Here is a 20,663-nt window from a genome sequence, read left to right as displayed (position 1 = left end):
ACTGCAATGTACAACCCTAATTCCATCATCCATTATCTATACAGGTTATCCCAATCAGGGTCATTGGGGACTGGAGCCTCTCCCAGCTGTCATTTGGTAAAAGACAAGATAAACCCTGGACAGATTGCCAACCTATCACAGGGCTTACATAAAGGCAGACAACCAGACACACTCACATTAACACCATGGGCAATTTAGGACCGCCAAATAACCTGACGAGCATATCTGTGGACTAGAATGAAGCCAGAGAACCCATGCATGCTCAAGGAGAACATGCAAACCTGGGAACCTTCTTGCTGTGAGACATCGGTGCGCACCACTGCAGCACAGTGCAGCACTAGTTAAGGAAGTCTTCACCTGAATTTCAAGTGTCTTCCTGTCAACTTTACAACATGTTGCTGTGAATACAAAGTGCAAAAGTGTCTCAGTTTGAACTGCAGTTTATGACTGTGTCTGGGTGACTGGGTGTCTTGGCAGCCTGCAGGATGGCAGAATAATTTGCTGCAACAGGAGCTAACTGGGATGTCTGGACAAGGTCAACCTCGGTGCACAGAACCGGAGGTAATGCATGACAGTGCTATTTTCCCCTCCAGTTATATTTAGAGCTGCAGAGGTGAGACTATTAGAACGAGTGTACTTGGCTTGAAAATGAATTATTACATAATATGAAATATCAACAAAAGTAAAGGAAATTTAACATAGAGCTTGGATTCTTGTATAAAAGTTCCATGACTTGTCAAAATGTTTTAGTAAAGAGTGATAGAGACGTTAAACAGATCTGTGCAGATGTTCCTAAAGAGGAAAAACATTCATCTAAATCCAGCTGATCATTACAAAAGAGCTCTGCTCAGTCTCATGGGAGGAAAGCAGGTTTTATCTGTCTCAAATAATAATTCCTGAAACACGCAAGGAACACTTCAGACACATTACATTTATCTTGTTTGTTTGAGATTGTGGACAGCAGACATCAGAAAGCTGTTTTGGATGCGGGCTAAGAGAAGAGGAAGTGTCTGGTCTGAGTTTCAGATGCAAGCTCAGCGGGCAGGACTTCCCTCTTCTGTGTTTTTTTTTTTCAAAGAGCAGTTACATAACCTCACCCAAGCACCATTAACAACACTCAACAGAGCCAACTTAAGAGGCATTTAGAGGCACTAATTTTCATAACAAATAAAATACAGATGGGCTTTGAATAATCATTAACAGGTTAGAAAGGGTTTGGAACAGGTTGGATGTTGAGTGTTCTGGTTTAGATTTAAAAGACAGGATTTAGTTTCTGGAAAATAAGAAAGATTTAAGGTGTTTTGAGAAGACCAACCACTCCGTTAAATACACACTTATTTGTTTTTAGAATGTTATTTTCCTGTAAACTCCTTTGTCTCCATGTAAGGACCACTCTTTCTCTTTCCATGTCAGTCAGTCAGTGGGTCTTGTTCAGACTTGCCCTCGTTTTTAACCAATCACGTCCTCTTGCCCTACAACAGGCGGGCCAATCAGCTGCGAGGTATGGCAGGGGCTCGGTGAATGGGGCGGCCTTGCCTGTGCTCAGCTCCATGTATGTATGATGTAAGATATCTTGATTTACGGGACAGTCAAAATTTCCCAAGAGCTCCCTTTGGGAACATGATCACTCCTCTCGGCAGAGCTTGAACTGTCCGGACAAACTGTCCCGCAAAAACACACGAAAACTTCACTTACTGTTTTTTTCTTTTTTTAAACACGAGACACCAGAGGCATGTCTGACTATTTCAGAGTCTGTTCTTACATGCACCCATAAGTAGGTCTTGAAAATGATTAAACCTGATAAAAACAGTGTTAAGTCTTGTAGCAGATGCGTGCTATCAGCGCTAGGAGGTGACGCCCACAAGCAGCAGCAGTGACTGAACTCCAGTAACCCCGCTGAGCCTGCACAGGTTACACTCACACTGCAGTTAGGACCATCTGTACCATGAGGCCCTGCAAGGGGCAACGACTGCTATGTTATGTCTGCACAATGAAACCTCTCGCTGTGTCAAGATCACACTGAGACATCAAACAGAGCCCCATATGCTCAGGGGAATAGGCTAATTTAAAGTTATTACAGTAGCACAGATTTTTAGTGGAGGAGCATGATTCAGTTTGAGATTATTTATGAATTTTGTATTCCTGGAAGTTCATGATAAACACGATTGAAAACCAAGTTTCTTGCATTAATGCTTCTTTATAAATGACATTATCTCATATAACTGCAGACTGAAGTCTGTTCTTTTGTTTTAAATGATAAGGACATTACATTCAAAGAAAAGAACATTTGCATTTTATGTTGATGGTCTCTTTGTTTTTTTAGGCTTTCAGTCCCTGAGGGCAGATCTTTCCCTACACGAGCGGCTGCAACGCGTGCTGAAGAGAAGAAGTGATCACTTCTCACATGGTGTCTCCTCCTGTTATTTGGCTGTTACATAACAACATGTGGCTCCATCATGCTATGATCATGCCATCTGAATGTCACAGTTTTTATAAAGTACTATTATTCTCAACATTGATGCCTTTTTCCTGTTTGGCTAGTTTTTCAGAACTTTTTTCCTGCATTATTTCCATAATTTAACTAATTTAATTAGCTCTGTAAAGCCCTTTAAATTGCATTGTGTATACTTTTAATGTGACTAAATATTTGGAACAGAGGAAAGATGCATTTTGAAGTCTTGGTAGAAAAATAAAAAGTTAGATTGGATGCTCTGAAGAGCTTAAATACATGTTTTCTATGCAGATTATGACTTGAATGTGTTAAATTCTTCAAATAAATCCAAAAAACAACAAACAGTATAAAATGGGAAGTGAAATAAATAGTACCTGTTGAACTGCAGCTAACTCAGATCAGCTGTAAAAAGAGGAATAGGCAGCAGATGACTACTTTGTTTTTACATGAAGCGAGTCACTGTCATTGGTTCCCTCTAGTGGATAAAGTAAAGTTAAACTTATAACAACCCAAAGCAAATTCAGCAAGTCTCTGTTTGTCTAGGATAGGATCAAGATTTTGTAAATGTTGGCCTCAAGTTACATATGTTATAAAAACCTAGTCTAAGTGGGACGGGTCATAAAGTGAGGGAGCTGATGCAGTAACAAAAGTTACACAGAAACACACCAGTTATATTTTAACTTGTGACACATCACAGGAGGAAGGTTGTGATATCTCTGCCAACTTTGAGGAGTTAAAAATTCTCACTTATGAGGTGGAGCTGTGCAGCCGAGTCTTAATCATTAAGAAAAAAATCGACAGTAGCACACCTGATGATATAAACAGTGTGAAGTTGTTAAAAGCTCCACAGTAGGCAGGTAACTGTATCTCCAAATGAGATGCTGTGGTCATGTTCAGGACTGAAGGTTTTGAAAGGCAGAGCATGGAACTTTAAAACGCTGCTCAATAAAGAACATTCTGGATTAAAAATAGTATGACTAATAACGATGAAAGTACTGTCTGAGGAAGGCTGTCTAGCAGTCGTCTCATTAAGCAAGAAGCTGTTTCTGAGACAGCTTTCAGGAGGGGGAACAAGGACAAACACTTGAGGTGTTACATGCTGGTGTTAGATGAGGGAGAAAAGTCTTATTTAACAATGAACTTAAGTTTTAGATTCATGGCAGAGGACTGATGTAACCAGACGAACAGGAGAGTGGAAGTCTACATTGAAAGACATGCAGTCTATGGCTATCCATGAAATCATCTCTTAAATGCTTAAAAATTATGGCAAATGAATTATAGAACAATGAAACCACAGATGTACTGCACTTTATTAGTGCAACCAAGTAACAATGATGGCCAACTCTCATCTCAGCTTTCTCTTTTCTCATAAAATATAAAATTAGCTAAGTAAAAAACAAAAGAGCCAGCAAAGGACTCTGGAAGCTGCCTTACTGAAATAAATAAATAATAATAATGATCAGAGGATCAGTGCATAAATTGACCTAAATAGAACTGAATGACAAAAATGGCCACAAATGTTGAATGGGGATGTGTTTTTTTTAACCTTGTTAGGTCGCACGCAGTCATGTTGGAATAATTTTCCAGGACAATCTGTGGTTTTTCAGAACATCTTACTTTTTCTCACATTTTCCAGGTGTTTTCCAGTACTGGAAAACTGGTCAACTGTTTTCCAGGTTTTCCAGGACGTGTATACTGCATATTTTACTTGCTGCTCAAAGCCTGACAAGAGTTAGTTTGAGACATAAGAGAATCAAAGAGCTTTGACTGACATAGACTTTAGTCCAGTGTTATCTGAACGCAACTCTATTGAACGTTTTCTGGATGAGCATTTGAAGATGAGAAGTCCGTTGTTTCTCTAATAATTAAGCTAGACTGTTGTAGGGGTTGGCTGATATGGGCCTAAATAAATCAGTATCAGTGTGAATGTTTTTTTCTTCTGACATTTTCTGATATCTAAACGTTATTTCAGAATGTTTACTGTTGAAAACAACGCGAGGGTGATTAAGAAAATGATGTCAATGCAAATCGGTCCAGCAGAGCATGCTTCAGCTATTTTGTGAACATTAGTGTCAGTGCAGTCTGCAGCTCTCCCATCAGAGAATCACAGCTGAGCAGACAAAGGGCTGCACAAGAACAATATCTAATGCTAAGTTGGTGCACGAGCCCTCCGTCAGTGGCCTAACGGTCGCAGAGGTCGCTGCTTCCACTCCCGGCCTGGAGGCCTGCAGGTCTTCCCCTTCTCTCTACTCCCAACGTTTCCTGTCTCTCTCCAACTGTCCTATCAATACATGCAAAAATGCCCCAAAAAATACAACTTAGAAAAACAAAAGCTGGTTTCCTTCTCGGAAATAAAAAATGATTGTAGTGTCATTAAATATTTCCTCTCCAAATATAAGTATAATCCTTAAAATCCAACATCTGTCAGATTCCATCGATCTATAATAGCGTACTTACTGCACCGCTGGGAGCTGTGGCCATGTTGTTGAAAATGTTTGACATCTACAGTTGAGGCCGAAATTATCAGCCCCCCAGGAATTATGGAACATTTTCCTTAAATTCTGCCCAATGTTTGCATCATTGATAAAACTTGATATAATCAGAGAGTCACCGGTGCTATTTAGTAGCTTTGGTACATTTCGTAATGTAAAATACATTTTTAGGTTTGCTTTATATCAAATATAGTGAAAAATGGGGTGGTCAATAATATTAGCCCCCATGTGAATTTTTGCTTTCAAAACACACCAGTGCAGTCAGCTGGTTTCCTAACAACACATGAGCATTCAATCAGCATTGAGCTTTATTTAAGGGACTCCAGACAGGACACTTGAACACATTATTGAGAGAGACTACTCTTACTAACCATGCCAAAGACAAAGGAAATCAGTCTTGAGCTCAGAAAGAAGATGGTGGAGGCTCATAATAAAGGGGAAGGCTATACTGTCATTTCCAAACGTTCTACAGTGTCTACAACAGCTGCATGTTGCATCATTGCAAAATACAAGGGGTCAAATTCCGTAAGAAACAAACCTTGGCGTGGTCGAAAGTGCAAGATTTCAAGAACTCTGGAGACGAGGTCATTTTTACTTTTTCTTGTTTCAATTAATTGCAACAATCAATTAATCAAACTAAGTGAACATTTTGTCTTTGTTATTTTGGAAACAAATAAACTATAAACACTTGTTGTTAATGGTCATTTTCATGGAGAAATCAAGGGTTGCCATCAGGCAGACGTTATGGAGTACTGCTGGCCCGTAAGAACATTTACAAGAAATATTTCATTCCCTCTGCCATAACCACCCCGAACCGTTTAAAATAAGCACCGCAGCCGGTTGCTGTTTATGTTTATGGATGCTTGTCTTTAGTATGTGTTTCAACTATATGTTTTTGTCTGTTTTTGTCTTTACTGTGAAGTGTATGCGCCTGTTTGAGCCCTGTCAAAGAAGAATTTCTGCCACCATCTGGGGCAGACAATAAAGCTTTATCTTATCTAATCTTATCTTATTGTTTTATCTGATTTAAAAAGGAGTGCTAATCATTTTGGCCTCAACTGTATGGGAAACAAATGCAGTCATAATAGTTGTAAATCAAATATGCAAACAAAACTGGGTTCAATAAAAAGCTTCATGGTAAGGGACAGTCCAGAGTACTGTCATGCTTTTTAGTACTTCTTACCTGAGGGGTAAAATATCTCAGACTCACATGTTCTTTTTTAATTCTGTTAAATTATTAAATCCAAAAGGTTCATCTGAAATGAACTAGAGGAAAGGCTTCATTAAATTAAACCTTCATAATAATCCATCTGAACAAACAAAGAGATAATAACTATGATCCACAATCATGCTTTATTCTTGTTGATTTCTTATAAAAGAATCAAATAAAAGTCTCTTCAGGACCTCACACACTGCTCAGTCTCTCAGTTCTGCTGTATCCCGTTTTCTTTAACTAAACTATACTTCTCTTTACACCTTTAGTCTCTTCATCTTAAATATCTTTTATTAGTTTGTGACTTCAAACCAAAACATCATTGATTGTCAACACAAAAATCGGACTTAGCACCAGTACAATAAAACTGTACTTTAGCTGTTTTGAAATACTGTTTGTTTTTGAATGAGGGAGTAAAATCTGAGAATAAAGGGATCCTAAGTACATTTTCAAAATGAAGCACCAACCATACAAAGCGTTTTCTTTTCATAGATAGGCTTGTCAGATACACAAGAGGTCAAATATATTAATGACTATTAAATTAAGCACAACAAACAGTGTAAATAAAACACTGCAACACAAAGCACTCTGGGATCTGGAAACACCATATCGGGACGCAAAGAGGGGAGAGTCGTGGCTGCAGATTGGAGGGAGTCTGAGCTCCTCAGACGCAGGATCGGATTACTTTTCCTCTGAGAGAGATCCACAGGATTCTGTATCAGTTCAGGAGTAGTGCATCCTGGGAAACGGAGACCTCTACAATCCATCCAATCTCGTAAACAATCTCTCGATATCAAGGTCCGAAAAAAAAAACAGGATTTCATTCTGCGAGGAGGAACTCTGACAGCGCGCTGCTGCCTGGTCTTACTTTGTGAAATGAGTGTGAGAATGAATAAACAGAAAGTCTGAGGTCCAACCAATAAATGATGAGAAAATGTAAATAAGTCTCTGAGCTGGGCGAGTGATTCTGTGTGAAGATTATGTGCCGTGATCTCCTCTCTGCAGGTCTCCACGTCTCCCAGGCTGATGGAGAAATCATCCGGGCACCGCGGCCTCCCTGACTTAAGCTTCACGCAAGAGTTCCCCGAGATAAAAGCCTCGGATTTTCTCCCATTGGAAAAAAAAAAATGTATAGCTCTCCCTCGAAAAAACAAAACAAAAACTCTGAAACGTAATCCATCATTTGCCACAAGAATACATTTATAGAACCAAATGTGTTAACCCTGATGGCAAGATATACATATACACTACCATGTACAGACATAATCCATAAAAAAGGTTTGCTCTCCTGTATTCAAATAAACCTAGAGATAGGAACCTGAAAGCTGCTTTCCAGCACCGACACCTCCCGTGTGCAGGTCTGTGTGATCATGTGATCACCTTCTGTCTGAGGTCAAAGGTTAAAGTGGAGCATCAAGTCATTGCTGGAGTTAAAACCTTTGTTACAGCGGACGGAGAGGTTTCCTTTCAGCTGTTGCCTGCAGGGAAGGACTCAGGGGGCAAAAAGGCGACACTTGAAAGAGAGGCTATCGACTGCGAGGCTTCCCTGTGTTCATCAGTGTTTCCTCTTCCTCCTCTTCCTCCTCCTCCTCTTCCTCCTCCTGTAGGATGTGAATGGAAGAGCCCAGTAGTCTCTGGAGCTCTGGCACACATCGCACCAGATCCACAAGTCCCTCCTCCTCCTCCTCCTCTTCCTCGTCTGTCTCAGCCTTTTTCTTGCCTCTGTTGGGTGAAGCCAAAGGGCAGCTCACCTGGCTGACTGACACCTGCTTCCAGAGCTCGGAGCGGGACAGGTTTACCACCTCCAGGTGAGGGTAGCGCGCCCGAAAGATCCGCTCCGACATCTTCAGACGCTTGAGGACATCGGTCAGGAGGAACCAGTTGCAGAACCTGCGAGAGGAAATGCTTGATATTAGATGCAGACTAGAAAGCTTCAGATTTGTCATTTTTTCATCATATAAATATAACTTTCTTTGAACAACAAGTTCGAAGAAGTACAATGAGCTTCTACTGTCTCAGGAAACACTAATTCCGCTTCAAATTAATACAAGCATGAGAAAAATGTTTGTCTGTCTGTGTCACCCTGCATGCTCTGAATGTGTCAGTGAGAGGAGACGGCAGCACAAACTGCAGCGTGCATCAGATGTTAGCAAAATAAGCGACCGTCATCATGGGCTCACTCAGAAAACACTGGAAAACACCAATAGCAGTAACGTGATGCATGCACAGTCCTCAAATAAATAGTTTTCCCAATACGCCACACATAAGTTCTTGGATTTTAGGATGAGTAATAAGATGGACAGCTTCGCTATTTACTGCTATTTACTGCTATAAAAATAAAGTGCAGAGTGTTGGTCCTCTCCTCCTCTGAGCTGCTAGTCAGAGACAAAGCATCACTCCACTCATGCAAACACTACAGTGAGAGCGGGGACAATAAGCATGCATGGTAAAAGTCACGATACACAGCAGCAATACAAGGCCAGAAATTCACTGAGACCTAGCGACACGAGTACAGGAACACTTCACATGACCTGCAGTGCACAGCCGGAAGATGACTAGAGCTCAAGTTGATTCCTGATGCGAGTCAAATGATTAAACAGTTTTGTTAAGAATTTAGCTAAAAGGTAAACGAAAAACGAAACAGCCTTTATCAAAAGTCCTATCTTTGCTGAAAAAGGCTTTTGTTGAGTTGTGGTTGTGGAAAGCTCTGTTATTTCGATGCATGGTGATGCATTGTGATCCGTTGTGCCTTGAAATGCAGTTAGAAAATGCTTTGAAGTGCTGTTGATTTCACTGTATGATAAAGGCTATAACTTGTGATGCTGTATTGAGTCTTTCCTTTTAAATGTTCCTCGTGTGTCTCACAGAAGCACCGGCCAGAGAGCTTTCTTTTTTTACGCCCCTAAGCTGTGGAACTCTCTGCCTCTGGACATCAGAATAGCAAGCTCTCTGGGTGTTTTTAAAAGTAAACTTAAGACTTACCTTTTTAATCTGGCTTTTAATTTGGAGTAATTAATTTTTTCGCCTTGGACTGCATTATTAGAATCATTGCTTTAACATTTATCTATCTTATTTAATTATTCATTTATCTATTTATTTCTTGTATCCATCTGATCTTGTTAACACTACCTTGTTTTCAACTTTTCTTTCCACTCTTACTTATTTTATTAATTTTACTGTATTGATTTGATTTGATTTTTAAATATTTCATTTAAATTGTACCATTGCTGCTGTTCTCTCTCTCTCTGTCATTCCGTGAAGCACTTTGGGCTGCATGTTTATATGTATGAAAGGTGCTGTATAAATAAAGTTGAGTTGAGTCATACTGACGAAAGTTTCTATTATTTACATGACCATCAATGAGGAAAGACTAAATATCAGATGCTTCATCTTCTCCATGATTATTACTGGGCTGTGAAATACTTGATTCTGATTGGTTAAAAACCGACAACAATGGTATTTCATTCTCAACAGCTAAAGCAACACCAGTGTCGCAAACCTGATCACAGACATATCAAATCAATCTGTGTAAAGGAACCTGGCACATTTCACCTCTACCTGTTGACACTGTGGCAAAAGCATTTGCTTGAATTTCAAACTGATAAACATTTGTTGTGAAAATATTTGCTTCAATCTCAGGCTGGCCTTGAGAGTCTGGAAATAAATAATGACGGTTACTGAGCAGAGATTTGAGAGCAGCCTGCGGGGCTACTGGGCCCCAACCATCTCTGGTAGAGAAAACTGGGGCAAGATTCTGAAATCCAGGAAACAGCTGCAGAGCTGATGAGTGTAACTCTACCTTGCAGATTGCTACAAGGTAACTTGCAGGGCAGTAGAAGTGGTTATGATAATAGTAACAATGTTAACATTTGTGACATTTGCCTCATATATGTTTATTTATGGGTGTGTTGCCCCGCGGCAGTGTGCCGAGGTCTTGCTCACCCTGTCAGGATGGCGATCTGGATCATCTGAACCACTTTTCCCACTAAACATTATCCCATTACTTACTTACTGCTATCATTGACAAAAATACCCCAAAATATTGAAAGTACATTTCATGCTTGTTTGAAACTTTGATACTATCACAATAAATCATCATCAACTAAGCAATATAAAAGAAGGTTTGTGTAGCCTTGGCCCAGGCATCCATCACTCTCTTATATTTCTGCTCACAATCCTCATCAGTATGAACTCACCCCTGTGTTAAAGACACCTGAACGTGATAACAGGGTAAGAGAGGCTCAGCGGAGAACTCAAACAGGAGGCAGTCTTTGTCAGAGTCCGGCTCAGTCTTCCCCGTCCTGTCCTCCTCCAGATCCTGATTCTGCTCCGACAGCAAGAAATCCCAGCATGGCTCCTGATCCGTTTCTGTGAAGCAGAGTTCAACCAGGTCAGAGGAAGAGACGGACAACCGGCGGGGTTTGAATGCCCTCTAGTGGACCGCCTGTTTATGTCAGCTGTGCTCTTAACTGTGTGTGGCTGACTGCTGCTGACAGTGTGATGATTTAAAGCGATACACTTTTCATGATTACTGTGGCAGATAACAATTCATCTTCAGCTTCATTATGACACAAGGAGATAAAATAAAGTTTACAGGCAACATATATTGGAGGATTGCTTACTGGTAAACTTTTTTTTGTTAAATGTGAGCTGTCGGACAATAAGAAGATGGATATGAAAGCTTTGTGTTTTTAGTGATGGGATTGAAAGCTTTGTGTTTTCAGTGATGGGATTATCTTGGCATGACAAAGATTTAAGTCAGTGAGCCTGGTTTTAAGAGTAAAGAAGAGCATAGCGGTACCTGAAGCCAGACATCTTACCCTTTACATCAGCAGTGGCTTTGATATAAGTCAGTCCTCTTTTAAAAGGGTATATTTGAATTCATGATAATAAAAAGGTGGTTAGAAAATGTGTAAACCTTATGGTGCTACTCTTACTTTAAAATATGGACACTCAAACACAACTCAAACTTAAATCTGTTGGAAGAAAAAACACTTCAAAGACAACAAAAAGCTCCTAAACCAATATCTAGCATGACATATATGCAGCTAGACTAGACTACTTTGGTTTTGCCATAAACTGATTGCCTAAACTGAAGCTACAGACACAGCTGGTAAATGGACTCTACTTGAAAAGAGCTCTTCTAGTCTTTCTGACCACTCAAAGCACTTTTACTCAACATGACGCATTCACCCTTTCACACCACAGTCATTCACTGATGGCAGAAGCAGCTTTGTAGAGTGCCCACCAGCATTTGATGCTCAATGTTTTTGTTGACACCAATTTAGACAGCACTGTAGTTCCCTTTCTTATTCAGTTCAATCCTTAGGTGGAGGATTTTTTGTCATGCGGCTGCCATCAGTCTGATCAGCTGCACCTGTATGTTTAGCTTACAGGTGATATTTAAATTCCGTCCATCTAACCATCTTCTTCCGCTTATCCGTGTCCGGGTCACAGGGGGAAGCAGTCTCAGCAGGGAAGCCCAGACACTCCTCTCCCCGGCCACTTCCACCAGCTCTTCTGGGAAGATACAGAGGCGTTCCCAGGCCAGCTGAGAGATATAATCCTGCAAAGCGTGTCCTGGGTCTTCGCGTTGGCCTCCTCCCAGACGGACATGCCCGAAACACCTCCCCAGGGAGACGTCCGGGAGGCATCCTGACCAGATGCCCGAACCACCTCATCTGGCTCCTCTCGATCCAGAGGAGCAGCAGCTCTATTTTGAGCCTCTACCGGATGTCTGAGCTCCTGACCCTATCACTAAGGCCCAGACACCCTGCGGAGAAAGCTAATTTCAGCTGCTTGTGTTCGGGATCTTGTTCTTTCGGTCACAACCCACAGCTCGTGACCATAGGTGAGGGTTGGAACGTAGATTGACCGGTAAATTGAGAGCTTTGCCTTCTGGCTCAGCTCTCTCTTCACCACAACAGACCGGTACAGCGTCCGGATCACTGCAGACGCCGCCCCGATACGTCTGTCAGTCTCACGCTCTCTCTTCCCCTCACTCATGAACAAGACCCCAAGACACTTAAAATTACATTCAATTTGATATATTACTTTTGAACCATCAACTGAGCTGTCTGGGAGTTTTTTTAAAGGGAGATGTTCCACTAAAAAGTGATGTGTTGTTATTTTCCATCAGAGTGGCAGAAGGAAGCAGGAAGATCCTGCAGCGGCTTAACAGTGTGCCAGTGATTAATGAGTTAATGCTGACAGCCCTAGTATCAGCTAATCCCATTCATACACATTCACACACTGCTGGCTGTGTGACTGGGACCAGTTTGGGGTTCAGTGTCTTGCCCAAGGACACTTGTGGACTTATTGATGTGGGATCAAACCGCCAACCTTCCAGTTGAGGGACAAATTACTCTACCACTGGGCCACAGCTGCCCTCAACAATTAAATATACTTTTCTAAAAACTTGGATTTTTTCCTATTTTATCATATTTATTTTATCAAACATTTTCTTTGAGATTAGAGTAGTTAGAGAAGGGAAAGAAAAAAGAGCAGAAATGTTTATCCTTGATGGGAGGACGGAGTTGAGGATGTTGTTAAACATGACCAACATATTTTAGCCCTTACAGTTTACCCATAGAGTCGCAGTCCACTTCCTGTTTAGTCTTGCCCAGTGTTTCCACTGAACTCTTAATCCTGTTCTCCCTCAAATGGATAACGGGCTCCCTGTGGCTGTTTACAACACAGCACTGATGCTGGTACACCAGGCTAACACCCCTTTATATGTCCCAACAGTTGAGCTTGAGCCTGGCCAACAAACTAGAGTGATTTCCCTGCGGCCACCTGCTCATTTGTCCAACAAGGCTTGACTTGACTTCCTCACAGCCAGCGGAGGAATGAGTTTTCTACCATCGGTGCTTACAAATTGAAATAACACATTTGATTGATCAGCGGCCTGATTGATTGGCAGACAGAGAGGTTCAGATAGAGAAACTGTTCCAAGGTTTCTTACCAAACAGAGAGCTGCTGTAGAAATCCCAGGGCAAACTAGGATCTGGATCCTTCCGGCCTTCCAGGTCTGTGAAATACTCTGTGAAAAACAAAGGATGCGTACACTTCAGTTACACTTCAGCACTGCTTGAGTTTGTTCCTTTGACAGGACAGAGCAAACAAACAACAACAACAATAAAAAGATAATCAAATAAATCCTCCCAAAGTAAATGAGTTTACGTTGCAGTTTGCCTTTGTGATTCCCTCCATTTTGCTGCCGTCTGTAAACTCTCAGTTCAAAAAGAGAACTGGGCATTGTGGCTGTGTTAGCTACTGAGCCGTCATCTCTCTCTGTTTACCTGAGATTCACTGTGTGAGAGTAAAACACTCAAGTAAACACTGACACTGCAGCCAAGTTGATAATAAAAAAAATAAACAGCACTAGCGGCACAGTGTTAGCTGATGTTTCCTCACTCTCCAAAAGCAGGGCGAGTGCTGCAAAAAGATCCACAGACAGACAGAGGGACATTAACCTTGTTCACTGGAATATTTGCGATGCTTTATTGGATAATCAATTCTGTATGTTCCAGGATGCATTTCTTCAGCTGTACACTCTTCAATGAACAGGTCTATTATTCAGAACGTAGGCTGTAAAAAATGATGGACGGAATGAGAGTTCCCCAAAAGTGAAGCCAAAACACTGGCTCCAGTCAAGGTCATGAAGCCAGCCTCCTTCATGTTAACAGATAGAACCCAGGTTAAAGTAGGAACTCAATACACACGTTCGATACATTTTCCCCTGACATATTTTCTGTTTTTTTTTTAAAGCTAATATATATCCAGGTGTTCACTTTCAGAGAGGTTTGTTATAATTAGTTATTTGATGCTAAGACGAGGGGATACATGCCAATAACGTTGTTGTCAATTGTGGCTCCTATGGCGCTGTGGATGGAGAAGGACCAACGAGAGGAAACAAAAAACACTGACACAAGAATCACTGAGCTTTCCATAATAACTGTGAGGGTCTTTGAGTTCAAATCAACACAAGAACCAGTTCTGCTGTAGACTGTAAAACCCTGAGGGACTTGTGCTGTTTTATGGGTAAGTTAACTGTGTTTTTTGGTCAGTGGAGGAGGCAAGACGTCAGTGTTTTGGCTCCACCAGCCAATACCTACCACCCAATATGCAATATGTCAGTGCCTGCAGCAGGGGGAGGGTCTTTGGCTTCACTTTTATGCACCAGAGGCAGGAGACACTCCATCCATGGCCAAAAAGCTGTAGAATGTAACCTCATCCACAAATGTACAATGTGGAACTCCCTCCAGCACTTTAAAAATGAATGCATTTGTTTCTTATAGTCATTTTAAATCATTAGTTTTAAACTTTTTGACCTCTGATTGCAACTGTTTAACTGACTGTGTTACCATTTCTTTTCAATGGTTTTAACATTACGTTTTAATTATTGTCTGTTTTTAATTGGTCATTATTTTAAGGTTTTATCTTTTATTTGCTTGTCATGCATTTTAATGTTTCTTTTATATGCTTGACGTCATTGTAAATGAGGGCTTCGCTCTCAATGATTTTCGAGTTTAAATAAAGATAATTATTATTACATACGCACATATTTTGGGGTTGCATTTCTCCTGTTATTATATTAAGTGCTTTGCATAGCAAGTAAAGGTGGTGTCTAGAAACCCAAACGGAAACAGCCTATTGTTCCTCCGGACCACCAGATGCATCAAATGACCGAGCAGGGCCCTAAAAGAACAGATTTAGTAATTCAGCTCACACCGTGCCCAACTCAGGTAGATAGAAATTGTAGAAAACAACAAAAAACAAAACAATTCCTGGACTGATCGGATTTTATAACAGAAATATCTTCTTTTTTATTCAATGAAAGCTTTATTCAAACTGTCATGGGTTGTTTTGGCGCTACAGCCATCTCCTGACCAGACTCACTGACTTTTAGTTAGTAACACGAGCACACCAGTGTCGTCATGACTCATCAGTTCCATCTCTCTACTCTTACATTTTACTGATCAAAATTAAGCTCATCTTTCTTTATCAAAAGAGACAAGATGGTAACAGAGGATCTCAAAAAACATAAGAAAAATGCATCAGCTTCACGTTTCACTGTGCTGCTCTTCTTGTGCATAAAACCTGAGAGAAATTCAACATAAGTCAAGCAGCTTGAACTACAACACGTTGAAACTGATGCTCTAAATGTTTCAGAAAATAATCCTGGACTACAATAACCGTCTTTCAGACAACTAAATATAAAATGCAATGTTTTCTCATACGCTTCATGAAAAATTTATTGTTTATTACTCACTGCATTTAGTGAGATGTAGATGTGCAGTCAGAGTTCATGGAAGTTGGTCGGTGGAAGTTGATAAATATAACTTTTATCATTAATATTGTTTGTAGCATTAACTTGACTTTATGTCAGCTTTTGTTCTTTGTTGTTTACTGTGTTTCAAGTGTTTGCTAATGATTTAGTCAAGTGCAGACATCCGTTGCACTCTTGACGGTGTGATGAAAAAGATGGCTAATAAGTATGTGCTCACCTGTGAGGAAGGTCTTCATGCTAGGGCTGTGTGCCAGTTTCACCGGAGTGTGTCCAGAGTAAGTGGCCAGGGTCGGGTCTGCACCGTGGTTCAGCAGTAGCCAGACTATCGGGAGGTTATCGCTCGCCACAGCATCATGAAGGGGCCTAAAAACACAAACAAAACACAAATGCCCTTCAGTGATTGAACAACTTTAAACTAAACCTTAATGTATCTGGAAACTTGCTGTTTGTCATAAATGAGATGTGTGGAGTGTAATACAAGAAACGTTTAAACAAGGAATCAAATTGTGCTTAACTTGTTTGTGTATCTAATCATGGGTTAGCAGACAAATCATCAGTAAAATATAATATTATTAGATTATGCAGTCACAATGAGATCTTCATTTCATCATAAAAACAGTCTGTCAGATGGATGTTGGCACACATCCACACCTGTGCAGGCTGAATATTTAAGAGTAAGAAATAATAAAGTAACAGTGTCCTATAAAGAGGGCCTGGATGCTGAGATAAATATGCAATGTGCTAAATAAAATTTTCATTATTTAATAAAATTTTCATCTTTCTTTCATTCTCCATCATGCTAGCTGTCCAAGAAGTAGCACCAAATTAACAGCGTTTAATCTGAGAGCAGCTGATGGCTGTTGGGGTCTCCTCTGATTGGCTAATCAGTGTGAATGAACGGCGTGTGTAATCTGTGCTCTACGTGATGGGTCAAATTCTGTCATATTGAGTGTGATGTCAGTTATGTAATGTCAGTCAGTCAGTCTTGCAGTTCTGTTATTATACATCTTATATTTTCTGTTCTATATTTAAGACCTCTTTGTATTGTTGTGGTCAACGTTCATTATTGTATTAGCATTATGTTATTTGGTCATTCAAATAGACCAGGATTAGGCTATTTTGATTTGGTTGGTTTCAAAGGAGACTGTGAGAGGGTCTGAAAAGCAAACTGGATAAGTTACTCATGCTGTTTAAAGGTCAATAAAAAAACCTCATAGCTGGACTCTGACACAAGATTTTCCCCCCTATTAGCCCTTTCGATAACAACTGTTCTTTCCATTAATTTACTAACTAGGAACTAAATCGTGACATGAAGCCTCACCGTGTTCCATCCTGAGCGCTGCAGTTGACGTCAGCCCCGTATTTCAGCAACATCTGGACAATCTGCGTCCAGCCTCGAGAGGACGCCTCATGAAGAGCTGTGTAACCAGCATTATCACGCCGATTGACCTCCCGGATGTCTTTCTCAAGACAGTACTGAACTACATCCTGCAGGTAGAGAGTAAGACTGTGTCACACTAGCATGATTCAGAGAGGTAAGTCATTTAAATAAAGAGGTGGATTTTACCTGATAGCCCAGGCGTGCAGCACGCTGCAGCAGGGTCTCCCCAGCATTTTTATTGACGATCAGTCGGCGGACCTCGGGTGGAACGGGCCTTTTTGGTGGAGACTCTATATTGTTGCTTTTACCAGATGAGACTTTCTTGTTGGGTGGAGACGATGGAACACTTTTTGGAGCAGGTGGAGGGCTGTCTGTTCTTTTAACATCCGCACCATCATCATCCAGAGGGATTGAGGCAGCACGCTTCCCCAAACAGCTGCGTTTGGTCTTCACCTAAAACACAGATTTACTGTTAAGAGCGCAGTGTGTGAAATGGAATCTGTGTAATACACTGCCAAGTTAAAGCAATGACTTCCACTTATCAAGGACCTGAGCGGTATAACTCCGGCTGCCCTCATAAATGTGACAAACACAGCATTTATCTAGCCACAGGGGGGCACTGTGAGCTAATATATTCATGGCCCTTTGTACTTTACTCCTATCAACCTTGTATAGTTTAAGATATACTGCGAGCCTGCAGCAGCATCAGTGAGCGACTTACCCTTTGCTCATCAGTGTCACATAAGTGCTTGCTTTTGAACTTTCTCTTCCCTGACGGCTTGTTGTTGCACTCTGGAGACAGATCACCGTCCTGATAGCGAATTGACCCCGAGCGAGTGAACGAGGGTCTCCGTGAGGGAGGCTCTGGGCTGGAGGCATTGGGACTCGGACACTGATGTGCCTGGGGATCTGTGATGACAAATGTTATCCAAGATTATTGTAAAAAAAGTACACAAACAATCTTTTCGTTGCAATCATTTCATCAGTGACGAACTGACACTGCTAATGCTCATCTGTCTCTTTGGAGCAGACATCAGATGATAGAGAACTACCTGGCCTTCACTGGCCTTTGGCTTACCGATGCTGTTTACTAAATCAGAGTAAGTGCTGCCTATGATCTAACCTCTACTGCGTTTTGCAATCATGTTCTTTGGATTATGTAAATTATGTACATTTAGATCTTTCCATTTGAGTTGTATTCACATCAGGTCAGAGGTGGACACACAGTTTGCATCTTAGGAATATGAGCGTTGTCATAATCAAGAATTCATCCAATCTTTATTTTTTCACACAATATTTTGAATTTCAACGAATGTATTCATACTTTAGCTGTTTAATTATATCTGCTCTGTTTTCTTTTCAAGTGTAAATGTTAGGAATATGTTTTATGACCCTTATAAAAAAAAACACTTTCATGTGTGTTGACTACAGAAGCTATCAGCTAGACTTAATCATTGTCAGCTTGAATCAGATTTCCTTAATACTTGAACAGATATTTTAAATGAGCAGTCTGGGCACACAGACACCTCATCACATGATCTGAACCACATGTTGTTTGGTATCTGACAAAATCACTGCAATTACGTTAAAAAATTGAGAGTAAAGAAAATAAAGCTATAATGTAGGATTAGGATATGCATTTCATAAAAAAAAAAACGGGTTTAAAATGTGGAGGTTCCAAGATAGTAAAGATTGTAATCCTTGTCAGTGAGACATATTTAATATGAACTTCACATAAGAGAAAGAGTTTCAGATAAAAATCCGTGAAAACACAGTAAATTGGTCCTTCAACGTCCGTTTTGTTTGAACTCACTGAAATCAGGTGGACTTAACAGATTAAATCATGCAGTGATGCTGCTGCTGTTCAGGACAGACTTTCTAAAGAGGAATTGTAGACAAATGTTCAGGAATCATTGCCTGGCGACTGCACAATTGTTCCACAGACTAGAACAGGGATGCAGCTATTGTTAATACAGATTCATCCATCAGATATTCTTTTAAATCAATATATCTTAGTCAGTGAAAAAAATGATATAATTCCATCACCAGCCAAATGTTTGTCACTTCATCAGGCCAGCAGCCAAAAATGATTGATTAATAGTGGTATTATTGTTCAACTGAATAATTCAGGCTGATTTGTAAGGTTGATACCAACTAATGTTTAGAGATAAAAAGACATCATAACTGTATTGTTGTAGTTAAGTAGAATTTCCATTATCATTAGAATCAAGTACGATCAGATCATTCTAATCATACTTGATGGGTTAATGGTTTGGTTGACTGATATGTTATTAGTTACTTGTGTACACATTTAAAGACCCACCACCCATTCAAAAGGTTTAGGCTGTCATCTAAAAATATGTTTATTTGTTTGAACAGCTGGCTACATCCACAGACTTTCAGTTTTCAGATATAATTCCAGTGCTTACAGCACACTCTTACTTAATGCTTTAATCAAAAACACATTATCAATGCAGCTGCATATAATTTTTTGTCAATGACTTTAAGATTAACTCAACATTGCAGCATTAACCAAACTCTTTAACCGATCAGCCTCTTAATCATCTTTCATTTCAACTTGGATTTGTGAAACAATAAGAGGAAACTATTCAAGTTTGGAAGTTACCTACTTGACTTTGTAAGGTTTTGACAGGGTAAGTGACTGTTCCCCCTTTTATAACAAAGACTGGAAAGATCTTCATAGAAAGGTTTGTACCTGCTGGGATTCCACTGTCCTTCCTTGAGGGGTCGGACTCTTCATGGTGCTCTCCGTCCTCCAACTTGTCTTTCTCTGTGATGTAATCTCCAGTCTGGTACTTTTTACTGCGGCATCGTCTGCGTTTCTTAGGAGCTGGTGTCTCACCCTCCGCGCTGCCTGCCTTTCCCTTGCCCTGAGACCCTCGCTCTGGCAGAGGGTGCGAGCGAGGCCTCCCTCTTGGACGTCGCACTGGTTGGGCGGGACTCTGAGGGGGTGACAGGGTAGCTGCAGGAGGGGGCATTGATGGGGGCGGAGGAGAGGGCGTTGCAAAGCCCCAGAGGTCGAGTCGAGCCTCATCTGCCCGCCGCCGTCCTCTCCTCAGTCTGGGGAAGGAACTCTCTGTTTTGTCGGTCCCCTTGCCGGATACGGCAGAGTTGTTTGGAGATGCCGGAGTCACAACACTCTGAGGACTGCTTCTATCTGGAACTGATTAAAGTCACATTTGATCATCAGCAAAGATATAAGACTGACATCAAAAGTGCTAGTGAGATACTATATGTGACTTTTTCTGTCTGCTTAATACACAAGCCACTGAACTACTTAGGCTGACTGCAGGCTATTTAACTAACAAACAAAAGCTGTGAGATCCCACAGTAATCCAACTGTAAGCACAATAAAAGACTTCATATCTGACACAACTGAAAGCATGACTAGATAACAGATATGTGTCAACTTTGGAGGAACATTTCAGTGCTGCACAGAACAAAAGAGATCACCTGGTTTCTTGCCGGCTGATTGGTCCAGCTTGCTGGGACTGATCTTGTCCCTCGGAGTCGCTTCTTTACTCTGAGGAGAAAGTTTTCCCGCTGAAAGACTCCTCTCCAGCGCAGGTGCACACTGTTTCTTCTGCTGAAATACACCAGAGACAGAGTGAGCGTGCTGTACCAGAGGTTATTGATCACAAAGCTTTCATGCTGATGGAGGGCATGTTGTAGATGAACAATGAGCCCTTATAAGTTAAATAATCACTCAAAGATTAATGTCATAAAAGGGAATTCTAAGAGACAAATCAATAGTTCAAATGACTCAGAAAGTCTCCTTTTGGTTCAATTGCAACCAAAAAAGATAATTTTCA

General features: G+C 40.8%; 1 protein-coding gene and 1 long non-coding RNA gene across 12 annotated transcripts in view; one reads left to right on the top strand and one right to left on the bottom strand.

Annotated features, from left to right (window-relative positions):
• The first annotated feature begins 418 nt into the window (after nt 1–418).
• LOC117817702 lies at nt 419–2,513 on the top strand. Its single transcript, XR_004632180.1, has 3 exons — nt 419–561; nt 1,482–1,552; nt 2,324–2,513. It is a non-coding gene; the product is annotated as an uncharacterized LOC117817702 (long non-coding RNA).
• A 3,765-nt stretch (nt 2,514–6,278) lies between these two features.
• The window catches only part of bcorl1 (BCL6 corepressor-like 1), a 43,669-nt gene continuing 29,284 nt past the window's right edge, over nt 6,279–20,663 (bottom strand). For 9 of the 11 annotated variants that reach the window (XM_034689848.1, XM_034689849.1, XM_034689855.1 and 6 more), the window contains 9 exons: nt 20,305–20,437; nt 19,547–20,014; nt 17,552–17,739; nt 17,017–17,283; nt 16,771–16,937; nt 15,667–15,812; nt 13,122–13,199; nt 10,354–10,525; nt 6,279–8,047 (listed from right to left, as the gene is read on the bottom strand). In XM_034689848.1, coding sequence (XP_034545739.1) covers nt 7,684–8,047; nt 10,354–10,525; nt 13,122–13,199; nt 15,667–15,812; nt 16,771–16,937; nt 17,017–17,283; nt 17,552–17,739; nt 19,547–20,014; nt 20,305–20,437 — 1,983 coding nt within the window. In that variant the 3' untranslated portion in view covers nt 6,279–7,683. The remainder of the gene's footprint in view (nt 8,048–10,353; nt 10,526–13,121; nt 13,200–15,666; nt 15,813–16,770; nt 16,938–17,016; nt 17,284–17,551; nt 17,740–19,546; nt 20,015–20,304; nt 20,438–20,663) is intronic. The other 2 variants (XM_034689858.1, XM_034689847.1) reach the window with 1 other exon arrangement.

The sequence above is a fragment of the Notolabrus celidotus genome, chromosome 8 (genome assembly GCF_009762535.1).
Source record: "Notolabrus celidotus isolate fNotCel1 chromosome 8, fNotCel1.pri, whole genome shotgun sequence".
NCBI lineage: Eukaryota > Metazoa > Chordata > Actinopteri > Labriformes > Labridae > Notolabrus > Notolabrus celidotus.
Note: the sequence above shows the minus strand (reverse complement) of the source record. Positions and strands in the feature narration are given on the sequence as shown.